The sequence below is a fragment of the Orcinus orca genome, chromosome 15, assembly GCF_937001465.1.
Source record: "Orcinus orca chromosome 15, mOrcOrc1.1, whole genome shotgun sequence".
Taxonomy (NCBI): domain Eukaryota; kingdom Metazoa; phylum Chordata; class Mammalia; order Artiodactyla; family Delphinidae; genus Orcinus; species Orcinus orca.
In genome coordinates, this window is record NC_064573.1 from 88,946,419 (window position 1) to 88,970,032 (window position 23,614).

The 23,614-nt window shown below is 63.6% G+C and overlaps 1 protein-coding gene across 16 annotated transcripts in view; it reads left to right on the forward strand.

Moving 5' to 3' along the window:
* Positions 1-23,614, forward strand: part of FBRSL1 (fibrosin like 1) — an 85,666-nt gene that overhangs the window by 16,326 nt on the left and 45,726 nt on the right. For 14 of the 16 annotated variants that reach the window (XR_007471885.1, XR_007471886.1, XM_049698521.1 and 11 more), the window contains exons 3-4: positions 15,722-15,826; positions 17,994-18,029. Coding sequence is in view for 14 of the 16 variants with exons in the window: in XM_049698521.1 (XP_049554478.1) it covers positions 15,722-15,826; positions 17,994-18,029 (141 nt within the window). In the remaining 2 variants the exon portion in view is untranslated. Of the gene's footprint in view, positions 1-228; positions 2,902-15,721; positions 15,827-17,993; positions 18,030-23,614 lie in introns of those variants that run through there. The other 2 variants (XM_049698531.1, XM_049698524.1) reach the window with 2 other exon arrangements.

The following is a 23,614-nucleotide window of genomic DNA, read 5'->3' on the forward strand; positions in this document are numbered from 1 at the left end:
TCTGTCCTAGGTGTCGGCTCAGCACTACAGCTGTTTTCCTCTCCAGGGACTCACTGGTTTGCGCCTTCTTTTCAGAGAGGGGTTCTTCTTGGTGTTTCACACTCCACTTTCAACTCCCTTGGGGATTGGAATGCTGGTGAGGGGGCAGCATGTCTCAGGGGCCTGGGCTGGATGGGGGGTCTACAGGCACACCTGCCCAGGTGGACACGTGCTCTTTCTTCCATGCAGGTGTGCTCCCCAGAAGGGGGGCCGCTCCCAGCCAACCACTGGGACCAGAACGGCCCGGCCCAGCGCCAGCAGCAGCTCCAGCCCAGCCAGCCCCAGGGGTCACTCCCAGCCCCGTGTCAGCGCTGCCAGCCCCGTCGGGCTCTCCCGGACCCTGGGCAGCCCTTCCAGCCCCAGCGGCCACTCCCGGGTCAGCGCAGCTGGCCCCAGCGGTCACTTCTGGGCCCAAGACAGCCCAGCCAGCCCCGGCGGTCACTTCTGGGTCCAGGTCAGCCCTGCCGGCCCCAGCAGCTGCTTCCAGCCCCAGATCAGCCCTGCCGGCCCCAGCGGTCACTCCCGGCTCAGCCCCGCCAGCCGCGTTGGGCACTCCTAGCCCCCAGGCAGCGCTGCCGGCGCCTGCGCTCCCTCCTGGCCCCGTGGCAGCGCTGCCGGCCCCTGCGGTCCCTCCTGGCCCCGTGTCACCTCTGTCGACCCCTGCGGTCCATCCTGGCCCCGTGGCACCGCTGCCGGCCCCTGCGGTCTGTCCTGGCCCCGTGCCACCTCTGTCGGTCCCTGCTGGCCCTCTGGCACCGCTGCTGGCCCACGCGGTCGTGGATGGGCCCGTGTCTCCGTGGCCAGCCCAGCAGGGCATCCTCAGGACAGCGGTGCCGGCCCCCACAGTCACTCCTCGTGCTGCGCCCACGTCGCCGGCCCGCCAGCTCACTCTCGGGCCAGTGCTGCTGCCCCCGGCGGCTGTCCCTAGCCCCATGCCAGCCCCGAAGGTCCCTCCTGGGCCAGCCCAGCCGCCCCCGGCGGTCCCTCCTGGGCCTCAGTCAGCCCCAGCAATTAGTCGAAACCCCAGAGCAGCCTGGCCCCCCCAAGCCTTCACTGCTGGGCCCTGGACAGCCGTGCCAACAAAAGCGGCCACTCATGGACCCAGAACAGCCTCACCCGCCCAAGCGGCCACTCTTGGGCCCAGAACAGCCGTGCCGACGAAAGCGGCCACTTCTGGGCCCGAAACAGCCCTGCCAGCCCCTGCGGTCACTTCTGGGTCCGAGCCAGCCCTGCCAGCCCCAGCCGTTACTCCCTATACCTGAGCGCCCGTCACTCCTGGGCCGGCCAACCCCGCCCCGCCGGCCTCTCCTGGGGCCCCCGAGCCAGCCACGGCAGTCCCTGCTGGACCTGGTCCGGGCCCATCAGCCCCAGCTCTCCCTCCTGGCCCCAGGCCAACCCTGCCGGCCCCTGAGGTCACGACGGACTCGATCCTCCACCCCTGCAGTGGCCCGCCAGGCCCCATCTGTGAGCCCTGGAGCCTGACGCCCGTTTTCCCAGACCACCCCAGGTGTGGCTGTGCTGGGCCGGGCCAAGGCCCCCTCAGCCTGTGGCCCGAGATGTGTTGTCAGACTGGCCGGAGGCCTTCTCCGGACAGGCCGGGCCGTTTGCGGCTGGAGGCTGAGGCTCAGGCTCAGCAGAGACGGGAGCCCCTGCAGGGCCACCACCGAGCCGAGGCCCCCCACGCCGGGAAGAGAGGAGAGGACCACAGCGCCTTCCCACCTCCCGCCAGGCTGGCCCCCGCCGTGCCCGCTGCTCTGTGACGTGCACGCGCCCGGGAGAGGGCACACAGCCACCCCCAAGGCTCAGGCTTGTGGGGTGGGGGGTCCTTTAGCATCTCTCTGTGCCTCTAAAGTGCCCACATGTCCTTGGATGTTGGACTTCCACGCCCGGGTGTGCTGCCCAGCCAGTGTGTGAGTTTGTGTGTGCATATACACGGCGTGTGTCTGCCTGTGCGTGGAGTGCGTGCGTGTGTGATTTGGGGGGGCGTGCCAGCTGTAGGCCTTGCCCTCCTTGGGCCCCACCCCATCTGGCCAGTGTGCATTCCCGTCCCCCACCAGGCAGAATGTGGGCACAACCAGAGCCAGGCCTGAGGTCCTGCTGCTTCCCTCTGCAAAGGGTGATGTTTGCCCAGCTCTAGAGTCCTGTGACTGTGGAGAGGGGACGCGAGGGATGCTCAGGGCTGTCTGTGGTTGAGTAGCAATTACTGGTGAGACAAGAGGCTCCCCCTCAGGACTCTTCTTCCACCCCAGTGACTGAGCACTGAAGCCGGGGGCAGTCTCCTGTCCACCCCCCCAGCTTTGGACCAAGAAAGCCTGCAGGGCCTGAGGCCATTCCCAGAATGTCCCCTCCCATCATCCCACTCGTCCCCTACAGCTTTCCGGCTCCGGGCCCCCTAGGACGTCCCCGGTCAGGACAGACCTCACACTACAAACCTTTCTCTGCTTCCCCCCACTCCCACCCGACCCGCACCTGCGCTCAAGGGCCACCACCCCTTGCCCCTGACCTCTGGCTCAGGGCAGCCCCGCACTAGTGCTCCTGGAGTCCTGGGCACAAGGTGGGAGAGCAGCGTCGGCCACCAGGGGTGCCCTGGCCAGGCTCCCACGCGGTGCTCTGTGCGCCCAGTCTCACCCGGCTGTGACAGCCACCTCTAATACCGACCCGGTTCATGGAGGCCACGGAGGTGCCCCCCGGTTTCCAGACCCGAGCCTTCCTCCCTGCTTGGTCATGAGGACCCTGGCCCTCGGGGGGTCCTGACACCCAGAGCAGAGCCTACAGATACCTGGTCTCCCTCCCAGAAACATGGGGCTTATTTTTCTGATTAAAGAAAATAAAAAGTGCTGTGCCATTATTTTTATAACAGCATCAGTGTTTGTAATTTAACAAAGTATGTGTCGTACTGGAAGTGCTTTACTCTGACAAGTGGTTTTCTGCACATCTGGACTTGCCTGTCGTTCATTCCATTCCGGCTGAGCTGCAGGAGAGCAGCCAGGGGAGGGGGTGCCTGGCCTGGACCTGGCTCACTGCGTCACATGGTGTGGGCTTGGGGGGACTCAGCTCGCCATAATCACCCTCCAGGCCTCCTTGGCAGCCTCCTTGATGGATCAGCTCCACCTGTCCTGTTTCGGAGCCCCAGCTCTGGAAGGGGTCTTTTTCTGGATGCCACTGAAGGCGCTTCTGAGGTCTTGTTGTTGACCCTTCACGTTCATTCCCACTGTTCCCTGTCGTCATGCAGTGAGGGTGGCAAGGCTTCAGGCCACCCCCTCCCTCCCAGTGCCCTGAACTCCCAACCCAAGGGGCAGCGTGAGCATCTCTGCACCGCCCACGCCCCCGGCCCCGTGCTCTTGTCTGGGCGTGGCACAGGCAGGCCAGGACTGGACGGGTGCAGCTGCTGCCTTTATAGGCCTTTCTGCTCTGGGCATGTTGGCTGCAGTGCTTGGGTGCCACTTAGTGGGGGAGACAGGACTGTCGGGGCACCATCTCTGATGGCAGAAGGGGGGTGGGGAAGAGGGCTGAGCCCACAGGGACACCACGGCTGGGGCCGCCCTCCTTCTTCCCCTCCGGAAGGGCCCCGACTGGGGGGGAGCTCCGAGGTGACTGGGGTGGGGCTGTTCCCTGTGTGATTGCTGCTGAGGAAGGGGCTTGGCTTCTGCCTGAACCTGCAGGGGCCCTCTAACCCCTACGGGGCTCCGCATGGCTGCAGCTGGCCTCAGGTTCAAAGTGCTGGGACCTTGAGGGACGTGCACTTTGGCGAGGCACCCGCTGGCCACGGAGGGGACTGGGCTGCGTGTGTCGTGTCCTGGGGGACCCGTGTTGCCATGAGAAAATATAGGTCCAGTGTGGCCAGATCTTTGTTTCCGCGAACAACTGGAAACCTGGGTTTTTCTGTGGATTCAGTGAGTTTTGAAACTTTGGTGGCTAATTCTAATTTGATGACTCACCTTGTTGGCCAAAGGACACAGCTGTGTGGGCTCTGCGTGGCCTGGTGGCAGAGGTTGGGGCCCTGGCAACTGACCTGGCCCCGAGGCCAGGGGTGTGGGGTGTGGCCCACCCCGTCATAGGGAGAGTAGGGCAGCCCAGCCTGGTGGGCAACTGACCTGGCCCCGAGGCCAGGGGTGTGGGGTGTGGCCCACCCCATCATAGGGAGAGTAGGGCAGCCCAGTAGGGGCTGGAGTGAGTCTTTGGGGGTGTCGTGGGGCTTTGGGGGAGGCCCCATGCTGCCCCAGGGAGCCCTCGGACGGAGACCAGAGCCTGGGCACAGTGCTCTACTGGGACCTCTCCTCCGGCCCTGCAGCCCACCTCCCCTTCTGCAGACTGGGCTGTGGGGAGGGGACAGGCACCTTCTGGGCAGGAGCCCCTGACTTGGTGCCTGGTCCCTGTTAAACCTGTGATGGGCAAGGGCAGTGGTGGTTGTGATTTGCTGCCAGGTTGAAGAGGGAGGGGTGACCAGGTGGTCCGTCCAAAAGCGGCCAGAGATGGAGCGTACTGTGCAGGTGCTTACTAAGGAGACCCCTTGGGATCCAGCCAGTGGGTGGCAGGGCAGCCCCGGGAGGTGAGCGTGGGCGACCCCTGATGAGTCCCTGGCCCTCAAAGAGGACCACACGCCACTTCCAGCGTCCACCTGGGACGCCCAGTCCCGGCTGGCAGTTTCCTGGGGAGGATTGCTTGTCTGCTGCCGTGCGCAGGCCTTCCCCATGTGCGTGTGCACGCACCTCTTCTGAGCACAGAGGTGCTCCACACGTGAACGCCTGGTCACTCCCAACAAGATCTACTCCATCACGTGGGAGACACTCTGGGGAGGACAGGCCCCTGGACCGGCCGCTCCCCGCACGAGGACGTCGTCAGCACCTAAGGCGCCGACACTGAGGATGCGTCCCGACTGAAGCAGATCACCTGCGCCCCGTGAAGCCTCTGTCCCTGCAGACACGGAATGTGACTCAGTCCCCCAGTATGTTAGGAGAGGCAAGCGTGTGTCTGGTGTGCACAGACGTCTGGCTGGCCCGCCTCCCCCCAGCCAGGGGCTGCATTGACTGCAAGACACCCCTAGCAACTTGTCAGAGCGGGGGTGGTGGTGTCTAAGGAAGATGGTGTCCATGTCCAGCCACCTGCCCTTGCCTGGGGGGCTTGGCAAGAAACCTATCCCAGGGGTGGGACTGGGGAGGTTGAGACTGAGGGGTGCACCGCCCAAACCCCTGGGGGGGTCCCAGGGGCCTTGTCAAAGGCAGGTCCTGACCCTGCAGGTGACGCTTGGAACAGCACACTCTTTGATAGGACTGTAATAGGAGCCACATTACAAGTATGAAGAGAAGAGACAAAATTAATCCTAATATATTTTAGATCCATGTACCGTCAGCTCTGTGTATCCGCGGACGCAGGGGGCTGACTGGGCTACATCATTTTATATGAGGGACCTGAGCAACCGTGGATTTCGGTATCTGCAGGGGGCTCCTGGAACCAGTCCCCCACGGACACCGAGGGACGGCTATATTCTAAGTAGTATCGTTTCAACATGTAGTCACTATGAAAATTATCAATGGGATATTCCAGTATTTTTGTACCAAGTCTTGGAAAGGCAGCGTGTATCTTACTCTGCCCTTATGCAGCCCTTCCCAGTAGAGACTGGCCTCAGACTGGTCCAGTGTGTCTCAGAACCGGCAGGGTGGGGAGGTGAGCTTCCCAAGTTCACTTTCTCCCCACACTTGCTCCTCTTGTTGGTTTCCTCATTCTCTCGCTCAGCCAGCCTTGGTTTGACCCCTCACCACTGGACCGCAAAGCCGGGCGCGTGTCAGCCTAGAACCTCCCCTTGAGCACCAGGCCTGTGTATCCAGGGCCAAGACCCTCCACTCAGATGCCACAGCCCCGCACTGAGTGAGAACAAGCCAGAACACAGCTCTAAAGCTTCCCCGCACTTCAGTGGGGAGCCTTGCGTCTGCCCCAGTGATTGGGCCAGAAACGGGGAGCCACCTTCCACTGCTCACTCCCCTACCCAGGCCAGTCCTTTGCTTCTGCCTCCTACCTGTCCTTATGAGCAGGGTTTCAATAGAAAATTCAAATGGAAACAAAAATTCACCATATAGAATGTGTGGGGTGCAGCTAAAGCAGTGTTCGGAGTGAGACCTCCAGCTTCAGTGCTCGTGTTACAAAAGAAGACGGGTTCAAGATCAGTGACCTGAAGAAGCTAGAAAGAGAAGAGGAAGGAACCCTAAAGAAGAAAGGGGCGAATGCAAGTGAGCGTAATTAGTGAACCAGGAAGCAAACGATAGAGAAAACAAAGCCAAAAATTGTTTCTTGGAGAACATCAGCAAAATTGAGAACTCCCTAGTTAAGACTGATCAAGCAAAAAAGAACGCAGATTACCAGTGTTAGGAACGGAAAAGGTAGTAGCACTGCAGGTGCTACAGACGTGGAAGGGATAGCGCAGAAACGATTTTATTCCAGTAATTGAACAACCTAGGTGAAATGAACAAATGTTTTGAAAAATACAACTTGCCAAAACCGACATAAGATGAAATAGGTGATCTGAATAGTCCTGCACCTGTTAAAGAAACTGACTTTGTCACCGGTGCCGTGCCTACCCGTCACGGCCAGCCCACCACCATCTCACCAGCAAAGAGAAGCTGACCTCACAGTCGGCCCAGGGACTGTGTTCAGCGACCACGCCTGTGAGGCAGCGTGTTGCTAGTGCCATTTTCAGACGAGGGCACTGAAGCAAAAAACAAGCAGCAACAGCAATAACAACACGAGGAAGCATCTCTGTAACTTGCCCAAGACAAGCAGGAAAAGTGGCTGAGCCAGAATTCAAACCAGGTGGCTCGGCTCCAGAGTCTCTGCCCTTGACCCTGACCTTTCCGTGGAAGACAACAGCAGCAGCTGGCCGGCCCCCGTCTCCCTGCCTGTCTGCGGGCAGCGAGGTTCCTCTCAGGAGCTCATTTGAGCATGCCCTTCCCTTGCTGAAAGCGTTCTGGAAGGTCCCCTCCACCCTCGGGAAGTCCTGGCTCCTGGATATGGCCTGAGCTCCCCCTGCTCCCCCCCACTCCAGCCTGCCTCCCAGCTCACTCACCCTGTGGCTCAGCTCCCGCGCCGCCCACCCCTCCGCATACTCCCTCCCTCCCCTGTGCCCGTGCCCCTCTCCCCCGCTTTTTTTTTTTTTTTTTTTTTTAATTTTTATTTTGACTGTGCTGGGCCTTCGTTGCAGCACGTGGGCTTCTCTAGTTGCGGCACGGCCCGCGCCTCGCGGCATGTGGTATCTTAGTTCCCTGAATGGGTACCCAGCCTGCGTCCCCCGCATTGGAAGGCGGATTCTTAACCGCTGGACCACCAGGGAAGTCCCCCGTGCCCCTCTCTTTCAGCTCACCCTTCTGCGGGGTGGTGATGACCCGTTTCTCATCTGCACCCCTCCACCAGGCCTGGTAACCCCGAGGCTGGCAGAGGGCTGGGCCCCTGGAGCCTCGGTAAACGCCGAGAGTGAGACAGAGAGTTGCAGAGTCCTGGGCGCACTCCACGTTGGCCCGTCCGTCCTCCTCACCATCACACCTGTCGGCCGGGCCCACATTTGTTTGCCAGTTTGTTTAGGGGTGTTTCTGATCACTTACAAGACAGTTTCCAGACTGGGCCGGGTAGAGTCCTTCCAGAAGATTCACACCTGGCCTCTGGCAGATGAGCATCGTGGTGGGGAATAAGCTCTGACACCTACTAGCGGTGTGGCCTTGGGCAGGTGACTGCCCCTTGGTGCCTCAGTTTTCTCATCTGTACAGTGGGGTAATGACACCCCTCCCTAAGGGTTTTCGGTGAGTCAATTTAAAGTCAGAACCATTCTGGGTCCTGGCTAGCTGCTGTAAATGCCTGGCTCCTTTAATGTGCATGGTTTCTCCCACCTCCACCTGTTCTGAGGCCTGGGCTGCAGCTTGGGGGGGGGCAGCCGCGGGGGGCTTTCCTGGGTCGTTCTTCATACTCTCCCCCTCCCCCCCCCATCATGCCGTCATCGTCATCGTCATCGTGGGCTCTGCGCCAGCCTGGCTGGGACCACACACGCGGAGGTGCAGTTCCAGGGTTAGGCGCCCGGGCTCTGCAGTGGCCCCAGGCAAGGACTCCTCCTTTCAGATGGCCTGTCTCCTCGTGTGTGAAGTGGGGCTGTCAATACTGCATGCGCCTCAGGTTGCTGAGATGAAAAGCTGAGTTGGCGTGCACGGTCCGTGCTAGACCCGCTCGTTTGCTGCCCTTACCGTGGTTGCTGCTTTATCGTTATTCCCTGTAGAAGGGTTCCTCCTGCCTCCTGGGTGAGGCCTGGCCGGGTGAGGCTCAGCTTTGGCCTCCTTGGCAGGCTCACCTGGCCCCATCCTGCAGGGGGAATCCGGCGGCCTGGCAGGGCCTAAGGGCAGAGTGCTTGGCCTTTCCGCGGCTTTGGCGCCTGTGCCCGGGGCCTGCAACATGGGCCCCCACCCCAGACGGGACCCTCACGCGGATGGAGCATGGGGGACTTGCTGAGGGGCGCTGTTGGGAGGAGGGCGGAGGGGAGTGGACGCCTGGGCGCGGCCGGCACCCACCCCACGCCCCCGGCCCGCCGTGCTGTCACAGCCCGTTCGGCGTGTACTTCTTGGGGCTCTGTTGTCAGTCCCTGTCTGGGCCCGGGAATGCCTCGGTGACTACGACACCCGTTGGAGTTCCAGACAGGCGTGACAGGAGTGGGGAGATTTGGGGGTGACAACAGGCCTGCCTGGAAACGGAAGGGGGCTGCTTTAGACCAGGGGATCGGGGCGGCCTCACCCAGGAGGTGACCCGAGCTGAGGCCCGAGTGACAGAGCCAGCTGGCCAGTACCCTGGGATGGGGGTGGCGCAGGGCCTGGGCAAGTGTGAATGCCACTCGCCCACAGAGGGGCCACTTGGGGGTTTTATGCTGCGCAGTGACGTGAGCTGAGTTATGTTTTTCAAAATTCACACTCGAGGAGGGCTGGGCGGCTGCGGGGAGGTGCTTGCGGCCTGACTTAGCAGACAGATGGGGCCGGCAGTGGAGCAGGCTGAGTGGAGGTGAGATGGAGCCCAGAGGACCCTGCTCTGGTGGCACACACACCCAGAGTCCACTGGCACGACTGGGGGCAGGACACGGCACACCACCCCTGTCCCCCAGCAAGAGGGACCACACTCAGGGCGTCGTGGACACTCACATGCACTTGCTTACACAGAGCTCCCAGAGCCTGCTGGCTCCTCGGGGTGTAGCCTCAACTCAGCCAGCATCCCGTATACAGTCTGTTGCACGTCTCCATCCCCCATCTGTCCATCCATCCATCAGTCACCCATCTGTCCATCTGTCCACCCGGCCGAGTCCTGGGGAAGGACGTGGAGCAGCGGGAGGGGTGGCCAGCCTCCGAGGGCAGCAGCTCGCTCGCTGACCCTGTGCTGGCCGTGGGACCCTCCCCACTGTGCCGGGCCCCATGCCAGGTAGTGGGGACTTAGGACAGCCCCTGCCTATTGGGCACTCGCGGTCCAGCGACCCTGCTTCGCTCTCAGAGGGACACCTGGTGACGCAGGAGTGGAGGGAGCGCCGGGAAGGATCCTGGGAGAAGCAGGGCCCGCGCCCAGAGCCGGGGCTCCTTAGGGCTGACTCCACCCCTTCGCAGCCCGGAGAACCGGCCCCCTCCCTCCCGCTTCTCCGGGTCACCCGGCGGCTGCAGTACCACACTTCACCAGCAGGCGCTGCTGTCAGTCGCGGACGCCAGCCTGCAATGCTGCACTTGGGGTGACCGTCCTCCACGCGGAGCTGGCGGGGGTGCTGTGCACATGCGGAGGAGAGGCCGTGCAGGCCGCCTTGTCGGGTGGGGCGGGGGCCCTGACCTTCCTCGCCCACCCCAGCGTCGGACTCGCCCACCAGCCCCCTCGTGGGTGTGTTTGCACGGTCTGTGAGAAGGGCCCCTCCCTGGGCCAGCCTTGCCCTATGGCCCTGCCCAAAGCCCAGGCTTCCCAGAGTGGGAGGCAGAGCACAGACGTGGAGCTCGGAGGGCGGGGGCGGGGGCTGAACAGAGTAAAGTATGTGATGTCCTCACTGCTGTCACGTGCCAGGCCGGAGGGGGTGCAGGTTCAGTGGGGTCAGGTGGCCCCCTGAGCGACAGGGAACGGGGTACAGAGCAAGTAGTCTGGGCGGCAAGGGGCTTCCTGGGCAGAGCTTGGGGTTTACAGCCCTGGGGCACTGATGTAGCCGGGGTGACAGAGGGGCTAGGGGGCGGGGCACCATGGGGAGGGGGGCCGCATCCCCGGCACAGCCTGGGCCTCGGACCCGGCTGCAGTCCAGGCTTCAGGTGGACCGGACAGGCTGTCGCCCCCCACTTAACTGTGCCGGGCACCTGCTCCGAGGGATCATGGAAGGCTTCGGAGCCCACAGAGCGCACTGGACACTGGGGATCGGCTGGAACGAGCAGGGGCCGCGAGTGGGGGCGAGAAGGCAGATGGGTTCTCACGGATGAGCGCAGCTCGGCCTCCCAGTCCAGCCCGCGGGGGCCAGTCAGGGCCATGGGCTTGACCTATGGCTGCCCAGACGTCCTTGAGGTGCCCAGGGGAGTCACCTGGGGGGCCCAGGAGCGCTTGGTTTGCACAGGGGTTGGTCCCTGAGAGGAAATCGGGGTGCTGGGAGGAGTGGGGAGTGAAGGAGGAGGAGCCTCCGCTGCAGGCCTGGGTTGCCATGTGGCCCCGGCACGGAGAGGCCGGGAGTATGCACGTGTGTGTTTGTGCGTGTTCGCTGAGTGGACACGGGATGGGGTGCCTGGGCTGTCGTGAGCCTGTTTCTGCAGGGGTGTAGTGGAGTTGGCCATGGCGGCACTGTTCCTGACTCCCTTCTCGCTGGGATGTGCCTGACCCTTGCCCCACCCCCCCAGAGCCTGTCCCCCGACTGGTTTGAAGGAGACTCTGGGTGGCCTCAGCCGCAGCCCCCTTCCAGGGTTCCCCAGGGTCTGCACTAGGCCATCCTCCACCCCTTCCCCTCCCAGGCCCGCAGGTGTGGAGGCCAAGTGGGTCTCTCCTTATCCTGGAGGCCAGTGCAGACCAGCCGTGGGTCAGAGGGCACCTCCCACCGCTGGGGGGCAGGGGGGAGAGGCATGGGGCAGAGCCCAGAGCCCCTGAGAATGTGTGTGTGCTCGTGTGCACTCCTGAGAGCTCCACGGGCTGGTGCTCGTCTGCGGGCAGAACCGTCTGGTGGGGCGTGAGCTCCCGCAGGGGCTGTCGCGTGTGGCTGTCCGGGTTGTGCACTGCACAGCTCCAGGGCCGCCACCCCACTGTCGCCAGAGGTGGCGCGTGCATCTGCGTGCGCACAGCAGTCGGGTGTGCGGAGGGAGGGCGCCTCTGCTCCGTCTGCGCGGCAGGGCTCCATGGGTTGCGGGGGCCCTGTGTGCGCCCTGCTTCAGCCAAGGGTCTCGGCAGGGTGGTGTGCATGCGGGGCGCCGGGCAGGTGTCAGGAGCCGGTGGGCGACGGTCGGGATGTGGGCAGGAGAGGCCGGGGTGGGTTCACGCGGGGCCGTCCAGGGGCTCTCAGTCACCCTCGTATCTGTGTGCTCTGGTGGGCGCTGGTCTGTGAAGGGTCTGGAGTCCTCGTGAGCCTGCTCACTGCTGGAGAGAGGGGTGCCAGGTGCCCCCAGCCAGCCCCAGGGCATCCCAGGCCCAGGGCGTTTCCTCCCCCCACCAGGGGGGAAGCCACCTGGTGTGCAGCTTGAGGGGCAGCCTGGGGACACCGCTGGGTCCCACCTCTTGAGCCCCTTCTCAGCCGCACCCCCTGGACTGGACGCCCACTCCCCACACTCTGGGGGGTCTGATCACCAAGTGGAACCACATGCTGCCTCCCTGTGGCCAAGTGCGCTTGGCGGCCGGCCCGGGAGACAGACGCTTCCTCCTGGGATGTGCCACAGAACCCAGGGCGGGGAGGGGAGCCCTGCTGGCCGGAAAGCCCCGGACCCCAGGTGCTCCTGGGGTGCCTCAGTCTGAGGGTGGTGTCCTCTCCCCACCCTTCTGAGGGCCGTGACCTGACTCTGCCAGCTGGAGAGCAATGCCCTGCTTCCACATATCCACCCGTCTAAAGGGGAGTGCTGGCCCCGCCAGCCTGAGGACACGTTCTGGTGGTGTGCCACCTTGCACGAGCCGATTGTTGTGTGTTCAGGAATTTTGCACACCTCGAGGAAAGCCTCGTTGCTCCCGGCAGTGCCGTCCCCTACCCTTCCCGATAGCCTCGTGACCCACCTCCTCACCTTTCAGAGTGTCACCTTCTCAGTGAGGCCCTCCCTGGCGACCCTTCTTTGCTCTTCTTTGCCGTAGTCCTTTCAAAGCACCTGTGGCCATTGCCGACCGTGTGCTGGCCTCTTTGTGGGCTTCAGGGGGCGGGGCTTGTGTCTGTTTGTGTTCATTGCCCAGAACAGAGCCAGCTCATAGGCACTCGGTAAGCCTTGGGTGGGTGGATGGATGGATGGGTGGACGACGGGTGGGTGAATGGATAGATGGATAGATAGGTGAATGGATGGTGGATGGATGGGTGGGCAGATGGATGAATGAGTGGACAGGTAGATGGGTGGATAGATGGATGGATGGATGCGTGGGTGAGTAGATGGGTGGATAGGTAGAAGGGTGAATGGATGGATGGATGAGTGGGTGGCTAGATGGGTGGATAGGTGGAAGGGAGAATGGATGGATAAAGGATGGATGGATGGGCAGATGGATAGACCACAAGGCCCAGGGGTGGGCACAGGCACAGGGCCTCCCAGCTGCCCTACCAGGACAATCTGTGCCCAGGGAATCTGATGTTATCTCTCCAGCTCCAGCTAGAAATGGAGGCATGGCATCCCTGGCCTTCTGGCGTAGCTGGCTAGCAGCATTTCTGAGCCGCTAGGAAGCAGGGCTACAGGACAGCCAGACCCGAGCTTGGGCTGTTTGGGGTCCTGGCCTAGGAAGAGAAGGTGACCAGCCGTCCCAGTCCAGGGTTGGGGTGGTTCCCAGGGCACAGGACTCAGTTTTACAGGATTTTCTGGGAAATGGGGCTTTCAGAGCTAAAACCAACTGCCTAAGGAAGGATGACAGACCCCAGCCTGCCCCCCTCTGCAGGGCACCACCGAGGAGTCAGGATAAGGCATCCTCTCTGAGGCCCAGCTTGGAGAGGAGACAACTTGTGTGAATGTATGATGTGGAATGTGGCATCCTCCCTCCTCACATTTCAGCGGTGTGGGGGTTGTTCTTCAGCCTCTGCTTCCCCTCCCGCTTCGTTGGGTGTCCTTGTGCAGTGAGCAACCTGCACAACTATACACAGCGGCCCTGCGCCAGGCCTTTCCTGTCCTTGCAGTGTCCCTGGGTCCAGCCTTCTTCTTCTTGGGCAGGGACCCTGCTCCGAGCCCAACCCAAAATACTGTCCCCAGCAGTGAATGTGGGGCTCATGGGGGTGATTACTAATGATCAGAGCTGTGAGTCCCAATTGGAGCCGCAGCAGAATCCCCCCGAGGCCTGATGGCGCAGCGGGTCTGCGGTGGGGCCTGAAAGTGCGCACTTGCACTAACGAGCTCCTGGGTCCCGCCGCTGCAGGTCCAGGGACCCCACTTTGAAAACCACTGGACTAGGGCGTTTGTTTTCTTGCAGAGGCTCCCCACCAGCAAGGCCGTGAGGAAGGTCCCCCAGGCTCCCATATTCCCTCCTTTTGGTGAGACCTGTCACGGGGTCCAGAGGCAAGAAAGGCCCATCCCTGCGGGGCAGTTAGAGCCCACTGGGGGCAGCAGGGACACCTGGTGGCTTCTCGGTGCTGGAGAAGGGTTCCGGCTCACAAGCAGAGCCTCTTACCCCCATAGTGCCTGTGCAGCTCTGTCGGCACCCCCATTTCACAGATGAGGAGACAAGCTCAAGCACAGTCAGAAGAGGCAGCGCTGGCCCAGGGGCTGCGCGTTCACCGCTTGGCTGGGCACGATGGAGCTAGTGAGGCGGGGGTGCTCCTGCCTGGGCGAGGACTGGAACCCCACCCTGGGCCTGCCGTGGGGAGCGAGGGTGGTATTGAGGCGTGGGCTCCCCCGGCTGTGGCTGTTCCAGCTCCCCAAGAGGGGCTGCCCTCCCCTGGGTCCTTGCACCCAGGGCCCGGGCTGTGGGTGGTCACTGGTTCTGTGTTTGTCATTACACTCTGCTGGCCGCACAATGTAGGGGCCTGTGGCTTTGGGGAGTTGTGCCCCATCTCAGGGCTTCGGTTGGCCCTGGGGAGCAGGGGCTCTGAGGGGCTGCCTCGAGAGAAGCTTCTGGCTGAGCCCACCCTGGGCTCTGCAGGAAGAAGGGCGCAGGCCATAAGGGGTTTCCTGGGGACTCGAGAATATTCCAGAGCATAGCTGGTGCACCCTGCTGACCCGTCCTGGCCTTCCGCCCTGCCTGGGGTCTCCGGGGCTGAAGGATGCTTATGACAAAACGGCTGGGTGTGGAGGACGGGGCCTGCCTGACCCCATCGTGGTGCAGGTTCTGAGCACTCCTGAGCTCCGCGAGCTTGTGCACTGGGCTGGGAGGCCTGGGGGTGGATAGGAGGGCAGGACGTTCGCACGCCCTGCACGGCCCCCAAGCTGCCCCACAGGGACAGGGGCCGCCCCTGGAGCAGGGGTCATCGGGTGCTAGGCAGCGTGCAGGCCGAAAACCACGGCCTCGGTGTGCTGCTAGGAGACGTCAGACACGCAGACGAAGGTTTGGGCTGTCGGTGTGTGTCCAGATGAAGCTGTGGGAATGTTCCAACACAGGGAGGCTGGAGAGACCGGGAGGTGGTGGGATGGCCGAGCTCAGTGGGTCCTGCCAGGAGGGCACCAGGAGCTGGCAAGACATGGGTGGAGGCTGGCCTGGTTCAGGGGTGGTGACTTCCTGGGCCAGGGAGGGTGGAGGTCTGGGGCTGTGATGTGCATCCCTGCCCCACAGTTTTGTGAGGTTTGAAACTATTTCCGAGTAAAAAGAAAGATGCAAGCAGGATTCTGGGTCCACTTTCCACACTGTCACTTAACCTCTCTAGGCCTTGGTTTCCTCGTCTGTAAAGTGGGCACAGAGCATCTAACAGGGCTTTTGTGTGAGGAGCAAAGAGCTGAGGGCCCGCCAGGTCTACAGAAATTCTGGCAGTTATATGACATGGCAGCACCTGTCCTAGTGAGTACTACTTGCTTCGTTCTGCAGATGACAGAACTGAGGCACAGAGAGGTTGAGTAATGGCCCTAGGACACAGAGCGGGGAGTGGCTCTGCAGACCTTGCAGCCCTGACTGCCCACCTTGGGTTGTGGTGAGGACTGAAGAGGCCCGGGAGTGACGTGCATGCCGGGAGCGGGGGTGAATTGCCGCCGGCCTGTCTTGACGCCCCATGACCGGCCCTGGTGGAGTGGAAAAGGGCAGGGCGGCCCATTGGCCCGCTCGCCATCCGGGACTCTTTACAGCCGTCCACTGGGCCAGCGGGAGGAAAGGACAGACAGAGCTGGTAGCAGTTTATGCTGCTGAGTGCCCGCCCTTTGCTCTCTGAGGCATCTCTTTCCCACTCTGGGTAGGAATGGGCGGTAGTGGGTTGTAAATGTTTGGCTGTACCCCTGGCGCCCCCGCCCCAGGCTTCAGCCCAGAGGGACCGGGTCGCAGAGCGGGGAGGGGGTCGCGGAGCGGGGAGGAGGCCGAGCCTGGCTGTGCCCCGGCCCCACCCTGCAGGGTGTTTGCTGAGCCCGTCTCTCCCGTTCCCCAGATGAAGGTCACAGTGTCCAGAGGGGGCGACCACAACAGTGACGGCGACAGCGTCCGAGAAGCCACCAGCTCCCGGAGGAGCAGTTCTCGGGACCAGCTCAGTGACGTGAGTAGCCCAGCCGCTCACCGGAGCATTTCTGGGTCCCTGGGGCGACTGCCAGACCAGCCCCCAACCTTCAGACACTGCAAGCCGTGTGCTTAGGGGCCCAGAGTCTCAGCTGAGGGTTTTGTGCTCACAGTTAGCATCTACCTTCATTAAAACATGATTTTTCACTAATTAGGGCTTCCCCGTTAGGAGGGATTTAAATGAGGAGCAACCATGAGGCACTGGCAGGGGCCCACGGAGGCGATCGTGCTGGGGTGCAGGTCCTGCGTCCCGCTGGGGGCAGGCTCGGGGTTGGTGCCAGGCTGGCAGCCGGCAGGGATGTGGATGGGGAATGACTCCCACAGATGTGTTTATTAAGAAGGGCAGGGGGAGTGTCCCTGGCCCGGTGAGTCGGTCTGGAACTGCAGGGAACAAGCTGGAAGCACTCCCACCTGCCCAGGCGGACCAGCCTGTCAGCTCGGGCTGGCAGGGGCATGGGTGTCCAGCAGTCCAGCTCTCTGCTGAGGCAGCCACTGGGGGCCACGCGGAGGGGAGGGTGCGCCGCCGAGGCACAAGCTGGCCCGGGTCTGGGGACACCCTTCGGTGTCCTGCCTAAAAGACGGCTCCCTGAGCTCAGGTCCCGGGGTGGGTGTTCTTGGGGCCCAGTGTGCAGATGACCCGGGCAGGCAACACACAGGAGCTCCCGCTGGGATTTGGCCCACCACAGTGGGGGTGCTGGGTAGCCCTCCAGGGCCCCCAGGTCTCCCTGGACCATGGAGAAGGGGATGGGCAGGTGATGTAAGGGCTAGGGGTGGGGACAGAGGGGCCCCAGGGGGAGGGAGGACTCAGGCAGAAGGGGCCCCAGGAGGAGGCGCTGCTCCGGGAAGCGGCCTTTGTCTTCTTGACCCCCAGCTGCAGAAGTGGCGGCAGAGCGAGCTGGGTTTTCTGCAGGGCTAAATGGAACGAGCCGTCTCTCATTATCATTTAAATGGGGGCTGGGGGAGGGCGGGCGCGGGAGGCCGGGAGGAGGGCCTAATTGCCGGGCTCCGATCTTGTTGCCACAAGATGGGAAAATAGGCTGGTAATTGTCTGGGGCCGCGGGGGCTGCCCTAGTTCGAACTCCTCTAATTGCCAGCCGGGGTAAATGAACGGAGACCGATTCTGAGCACAGCGCCGGCGGCGTGAGGGCGCAAGCTTGGGGGCAATTGTGGCACCCTCCCCACCCCCATCCGCAGGGCCTGGGACTGGGCCAGCCCTGGGGGTGAGGGACCCCCACTGCGGTGAGCTCGGCCTGGCAGACCCCAGGGGCTGGCCCGGGCCGCCAGGGTCTGCCTGGGGAGGGGAGGGGTGGCCCGGCCTCAGCTGAGCAGAGCAGAGTGGTCCAGGCTGCAGTGGTCACCCCTCCCAGAAGAATCTTGGCATCTGGACCTCAGTGCGGGCTGGACCCTGGTCTGTGGGTCCCACAAACCTCAGACAAGCCCACCCTCGCTGACTGCGCCAATGTCCCCCGCACACACACCTGCCCGGTCACCATGTCCTGTCCGCCTGGACCTCAGGGCTCAGCCCTGGTGACCACCGCCAGCCCTGGGGAGCTGGTGAAATGCACTTGACTGGTCTCTCCCGTCAGATCCGAAATGCCCTTTTGAACCAGAGGGAGCGCCATCAAGCATCGCTGGGGTCGCCCTCACAGGACCTCTGGGGTGGCTGCCAGCCTCCGGGCCACAGCTGACCCCCACATCTTGACATCTGAGGCCCCAGCTCCTCCCCCAGGAAGGCTTCCCGCTGGACCCTGTGACCTGGGAGGCTCGTGGGTGGTGAGGGAAAGGTCGACCTGAGCACAGAGAGGGGGTCGACCCCTGGCCCAGAACCCCGTGTGGAAAGGTGGGGTTGGTCCTCTGGGAGGGGCTGAGATCTGGCCAAGGGCTGAGCCCATCCCCGAGGCACGTGGGGAGACCCCGCTGGGCTGGACCACATCTCCAGGTCTGGGGGTGGAAGGCTCCTGGTGTGGGTCTTCAAGCCAGGCCCCAGGCTGATCTGGGCTCCATGGTGCTCGGCGTGGCCCCAGGCCAGAGTTCCAGCAAAGACCCCGGAGGGGGCTGCTGGTCTCTGCCCGCTCAGGTCCTCGGAGGAGAGGGTGGCCATCAGGGGCTGCCCCCGGTTCCTGACTGTCCTTCTTCCTTCCCTGCAGAGCTCGGCGCAGGCGGTCTCAGGCAGAGGTTACTCCGTAAGTCTCCCGCCCTGCTTCTGCTGTCTGCTCCCCGCACCCCGGCCCTCAGGAGTCCCGACTGTGCCAGGCGCTGCCCCCAGGCTGGAGGGGGTTGGTGCAGGTTGGGGGTGGGGCCAGAGTGGGCAGAGGCGGCAAGGGAGCATCCCGCCTGGGGTCCTGGCCTGCGAGGAGTGTGGGTGGGCCGGACACTCTGCCTCTGGGTCCTGTGGGGCAGCGCTTGGTGTCAGGGGTCCCACCCGTGGAGCAGCTGCCCCCCAGCGCCCTGACACCACCTCCTGGACCATACTCGGCCGGGCCGGAGAGTCTGGACCGGGACATGAGGCCCCAGCCCCTTGGCTGTCGTCTGGGGCCCAAGGGCAGGAGGGGGACAGCCTGCTGCCGCCTGATACTCCAGCCAAGGGGGGTCCCGTCCCTGTCCCCCAGCCCCCTCCTCACGACTTCATTTCATTTCCTCTTAAGTATCAGGAGGACTGTTAATGACACCATAAACCCAGAGCTCCGTAAAAGCCATTTCTGCGGATTTACAGCCGTTTTGGCTCGTTGGAGGGCAGGGGCCTGGGCTCCGCCCGCCTCATCCCCGCAGCCCCTGATTTACTGCGAGTTCCAGAGTTCCAGGGTTTGACAGGCAGCCTCTCTAAATCACGGGGGCTTTTTATAGGGTGTGTAATTAACCCATTAATTCCCCGGGTGGCAGGGACAGCCATGGATCCCTGGCCGTCCTCTCCCCCAGCTCCCCGACCCCCAGGGTCCGCTGGCCCAGGCAGCTCTGCCTTCTGCCTCTAAGCCCGGGCCAGGCCATAGCGTCTGCGAGCCTTTGACCTGGGGGGGCTGGACACTTCTGGGTGGTGGTCCCGGGTACCACCAAGGGGTGTCTCCCTGGGGAGGCCTCTGCCCTCCTTGGGTAGCCTTGGTGCTCTCATCTGTGGTCACAGTCATGGTTGGTGGCCCGTGCTGTCCCTTCCTCCCGTGGGCCTGGGCGGACCTGACACACCAGCATCCCCTGGAGCTGACTGTGTTGGCAGTGACATTCCAGCCAGGAGCTGGGCCAGGACCAGGGCTGTGGGAGATGGTGGGCAGTGTGGCGCAGGTCGGCATGGGGGCGAGCTGGCACGGTAATGGGAGCCAGAACACCCACCGGCCTGCATCGGCCCGAGGGTCCAGGAGTCCCGAGAGGCTGGGCCCAGGGACGCCTTGTGTGGAGCCTCCCACTGGCTCTGAGATGCCCGGGGCAGCTGGGGTCTCCCTGCCCCAAGTCTCCTTGCCAGAGCTGCTGGGCGGCCCTTCTGCTTCCAAATCACCATGTGTCATTCGTGGTTTCTCCCCAGAACGCTGCTTTGAATGTTTCCTGGAGAAGAACCTGTAATTAACATGCCAGCTGCTTGCAGCTTAGCTCCGTACCGCCGCTGCACAGGAGTGACAGATGGTGGCGGGCAGGGGCCCAGCCTGCTGCTCAGCCGTGGGGTTCCTGAGCCATGTCTGCGGCAGCCTGCGTGTGCGCACCAGGCCCTGGCGTGAGCAGATGTGTCCGCAGGTCCCTGACGTGTGCCGGCCAGCACTGCAGGGCATGCGTGGTCAACCCGGCCCTGGTGGCACTCTTGCCCAGTTGGCGTGGTCGCAGGTGGGGCTGCCCCTGCAGCTGGAGGAATGGAAATGGGCCCGGAGGACCCTTGCCCAGCAGGCAGCGGCTCGGGGCTGGGGGCAGGCAGGCGGCTCTGCCAGGAGCCAGGGGCAGCTAGGGTTTGGAGGCCAGCTGGGCTGAGCTCAGGGCGGCTGCAGTCCTGCCTCTAGACCCAGATTTCACTGTGGAGGCCTCAGACACACCTGAGGGTGCCACTCAGGTTGGGGGCCGTGTCTGTGTGTGGCTCTCAGTGAAAGGGGAGTGTGTGTTGTGTACCCCTGTGTGTTGACATATGTCGGTCACATGCACGTGCCTTGAGGCGGTGTCTCTGTGTGGCCATGCGGCTGCACGCCTACGCGTAGATACGTTACGTGTTTCTCTCTGGCCATCTGTGTGTGTGTCTGGGTCTTGTCCTCTCGCATGTCTGTCTGGAGGTGCCCGGATGTGTCTGTGTTTGTAGCAGGTGGGTGTGTGCCACACGTGTGTGTCTGCATGTAAGTGTCCATCTGGGAGCCTGTGACTGGACGTGGCACGGGTGCATCTGTACATGTACAACTGTGATTCTGCAGTACGTGTGTGTGTGTGTCTGGCCACGTGGCATTGCGTGTAGGTGTGTACCTTGGCCTGTGTGTCCCTTGCCGTCTGTGCGTGTCTGCAGTTGGGGCCTCAGGCCCAGCAGGGGTCACGCTTGTCCTTGCCTCTCCCCGACAGCATCCCCCCACCCCCATACTAGGTGACAGGGCGGCGGGGGGGGGGGGGGGGGCGTCTGTCACCTGACCTGGTTTATAGACCGTACTTAAAAAAGTTTAATTTGCCAAGATTTATCCCCAGCAAATCCCCAATTATCGTTCATCCTCAACAGCGTCTGTCCTGAGAGCTCCGTGCAACCTCCCCTGCCCGCCATCAGAGGTTCATTAGTGCCATAAAATTACTTAGAAAGTGATTTTCCTAATTTGACTGCTTGCAACCAAGGACACGAGGATTCGTCTCCCGCCGAAGCAGGGGACTTGGGGCTTTCCTGTATTAAAGAGAAATGAGTATCTAGACTCCCGCCGGGGCGGGAGGCCGGCCCTGGCCCCATCCCGAGTGTGCTGCCCGGGGACGGGAGTGGAGGACGCCAAGCGGCAGTGACGCCGTGGTGACCCGGGCAGGTGTCCCATGCCACCCTCGGGGTGAACGTTGTTATCCTGGCGATGGCTGCCCACTCTGTAGATGAGGGCGCTGAGGCACGGGGGCAGAGAACCCGCTGCAGCGCCCACTGTCAGGAGGGGTCTCTGCTAAGGGACCCCCGGCCCTGGCCACACCTCGGCGTCCCTGCCGTCCCCTCCCGCCCAGCCCCGCCCGCCCCCGGCCCCTGCTTGTCACCGACGGGAGGAAGCCTGCCCGCCACCTCGCCCGCCTGAGCCCAAGGCGCAGCACCCAGCTGGTTGCCTTTGGCACCTCTCCCGCCCTCACTGGCCAGTCTCAGCTGAGCCGCCATCCTCCCGCCTCCCCTGGGCTTGGGTGCATTTGTTTCTTCCCTCCTCCCCTCAAGACACCTGGGTTGAGGTCTGCTCTGCACCAGTCACCGCCCTTCACGGCAGGCTGGGAAGGAATCAAACAGCCAACGCCCCTGCCCCGGGGATAAGTAGCGTCCCTGTGGAGGCGGTGAGCGCTGCGGAGGAGTTTGCTTGGCGTGGCGGGAAGGCCTCCCCACCTCACCCTGACACCGGAGCGGCCCTGACACACACGCACACACAAGGAGCGGCCCTTGCCGCGGGGCCCACGTGTGTCGTGTGTCGGGAACAGTGCGGGGGCGGTCAGTGAGCCTCTAACTCTGGTTCCCAGTAGAGTGGTGGAGGGCTGGGAGGAGGGGGCACCTGCCTGCACCCTGGCCTCCAGGATGTCCAGGCTTGCCTGGGTCGGGCGGGACCCCACCTGCCAAACCTGCCAGGGTGGCCCCCGTACACACACACACACACACACACACACACACACACACACACACACACACACACACACACACACACACACACGAGGCACGGTTAGCTGATGGGCGTGACTGCCTCAAGGGGGTTTCTGGAAATGAACTCTGAGCTGTTGGCTGGGCTGCAGAGAGCCTGCCAGTCTCACATCACCTGCACTGCAGCACCAGCCCCGGGTCTCAGGGACCTCCACACCTCGCGTTCCTGGCGCAAGTGGGTGAATAAGACGTGTCAAGGCCCAGCTGGCGACCTGCCCCAGGGCCACGGCGGGGGGGGGGGCTGCTGCGGCCTGTGGCGTGCCCCTGGCTGGTCCCTTCCCCTCGGAGCCTGGGCAGTAGGGCAGAGTTAAAACTAGCAGCTGGCGTGGCCCAGACAGAGCCGACACGAGGGCTGGCAGGGCCCAGGCTGGCGCTGTGCCCAGCCAGCTGTTGCCGAGGACGTCTGTCTGGAGGGGCGGGGAGGGGGGCCGCCGGGGCTCATCGTCGAGGAAACACCTCGACATCTGGGGTCACGGGAGGCTCCTTTCCTCCCCGTTCTGGGGCTGGGTGCCAGCTCATGGCTGGTGGCCTCAGCTCCTCTGACGTGGGCCTCCCCGGCGGGCTGGTTGGGCTTCCTCCAGCGTGGTGGCTGGTTACCAGGGTCCCGAGAGCTTGGAGGAAGCAGTAGCGGTGGCGTGGCCTCAGCTCCGGGTGGCACGGCGTGGCTTCCTGAGGCTGTGTTGTCGTAAGCACCCCTTAGGCTCGTGGGGAGAGGCTGTGGGTGCCTCCCCTCTCTGGTCAGAGTGTCAGCACCTCATGAGAGGGGTGCAGGCACCTGGGCAGCCTGGGGAAGCACAGGAGCCCCTCCCCACTCTGACGAGGCCTCTCACACTCGGGGGCGCAGCGGCTTCCGCTGGGGAAGTCAGCCGTGCACGCGCGTGTGACACTGGCATCAGCCCGCACGCAGCCCTGTGAGGTGCGGCGGTGGCCGAGGCCAGCTGCGCTCTAGCCACGACGGCAGGGCCGTGTCCCGTGCCCCGCGTGTGCACGCGCCCACCACCCTGTGGCTCCTGCCGGCCCTCCTCCCGGACGTGCTCGTCGGGGCTCCCGGCTCCACACTCAGCTTTCTGCCCTGCCACCCTCTCTGGCAGGAGCGAGCGGCACAGCCCTGCCTTCTGGGAGCCCCGGTCTGGGGCTCAGGAGGGCAGAGCAGGTGGCCCCCGGGGACGGGGTACCTGGTTGGCCGCCTGCAGGTCACTTGCTAGCTTTGCCCGTAAGCCAGGGGCGATCGTGGCTGAGATGAGGTGCAGCACGTGGCGGGGGACTCGGCTCTCGTGAGCCTTCAGGGGCGGGACGGCTGGTGGACGCGAGCGGCAGAGTCCTGCTGGCTGGCAGAGGCACCCGGGGTGCCCCTGGGCCGTCCTGAAGCCTGCCTGCCCCCGTGCCCACCGCGGGAGCGGCTCAGCGCCCTCAGCCCCTGCAGCGCCCACTGCACACTCTGGCGGCCCGGGCCTCCGCTAACCCGCCCCGCTGCCCCCTCGCAGCCCGCGGCAGGCTCCGTCTTTATGAGGCGGGTTTACAACATCCGTTACCCTGCTTCTCGGGCCACTTCCGAGCAGCCGTAATTTGTACAAAAGCAATAAAAGCCTGTCAGGCTTTCCCTGGAGCCGGGAACTGCATCCTCGTCCCACCTCCGAGCACAGGACAGTCCTCAGCCGCCCGCTGGGAAGGGGTCGCCAGGGACGGCGGGTGTGCGGTGGGCAGTGTCCTCACCTGTGATGCAACCCCAGCCCGTGCCCAGCCAGCCTTCTGTCAGGAGGCACCGTCTGCCCATACATCCATCCGTCTGTTCGTCCATTCTTCCATCGTCTGTCCTTCACTTGGCCCACCTCTCAGGGTCCTGGGGTGCAGCTGTGCCCCACATTCGACCAGGCAGAGGACACGGAAGTCCTTCCCTGTGGGTTGATGGAGAGCCTGTGTCCCGCTGCCCCTGTCATCCGGCACCTCTCCTGGCCTGGCTTG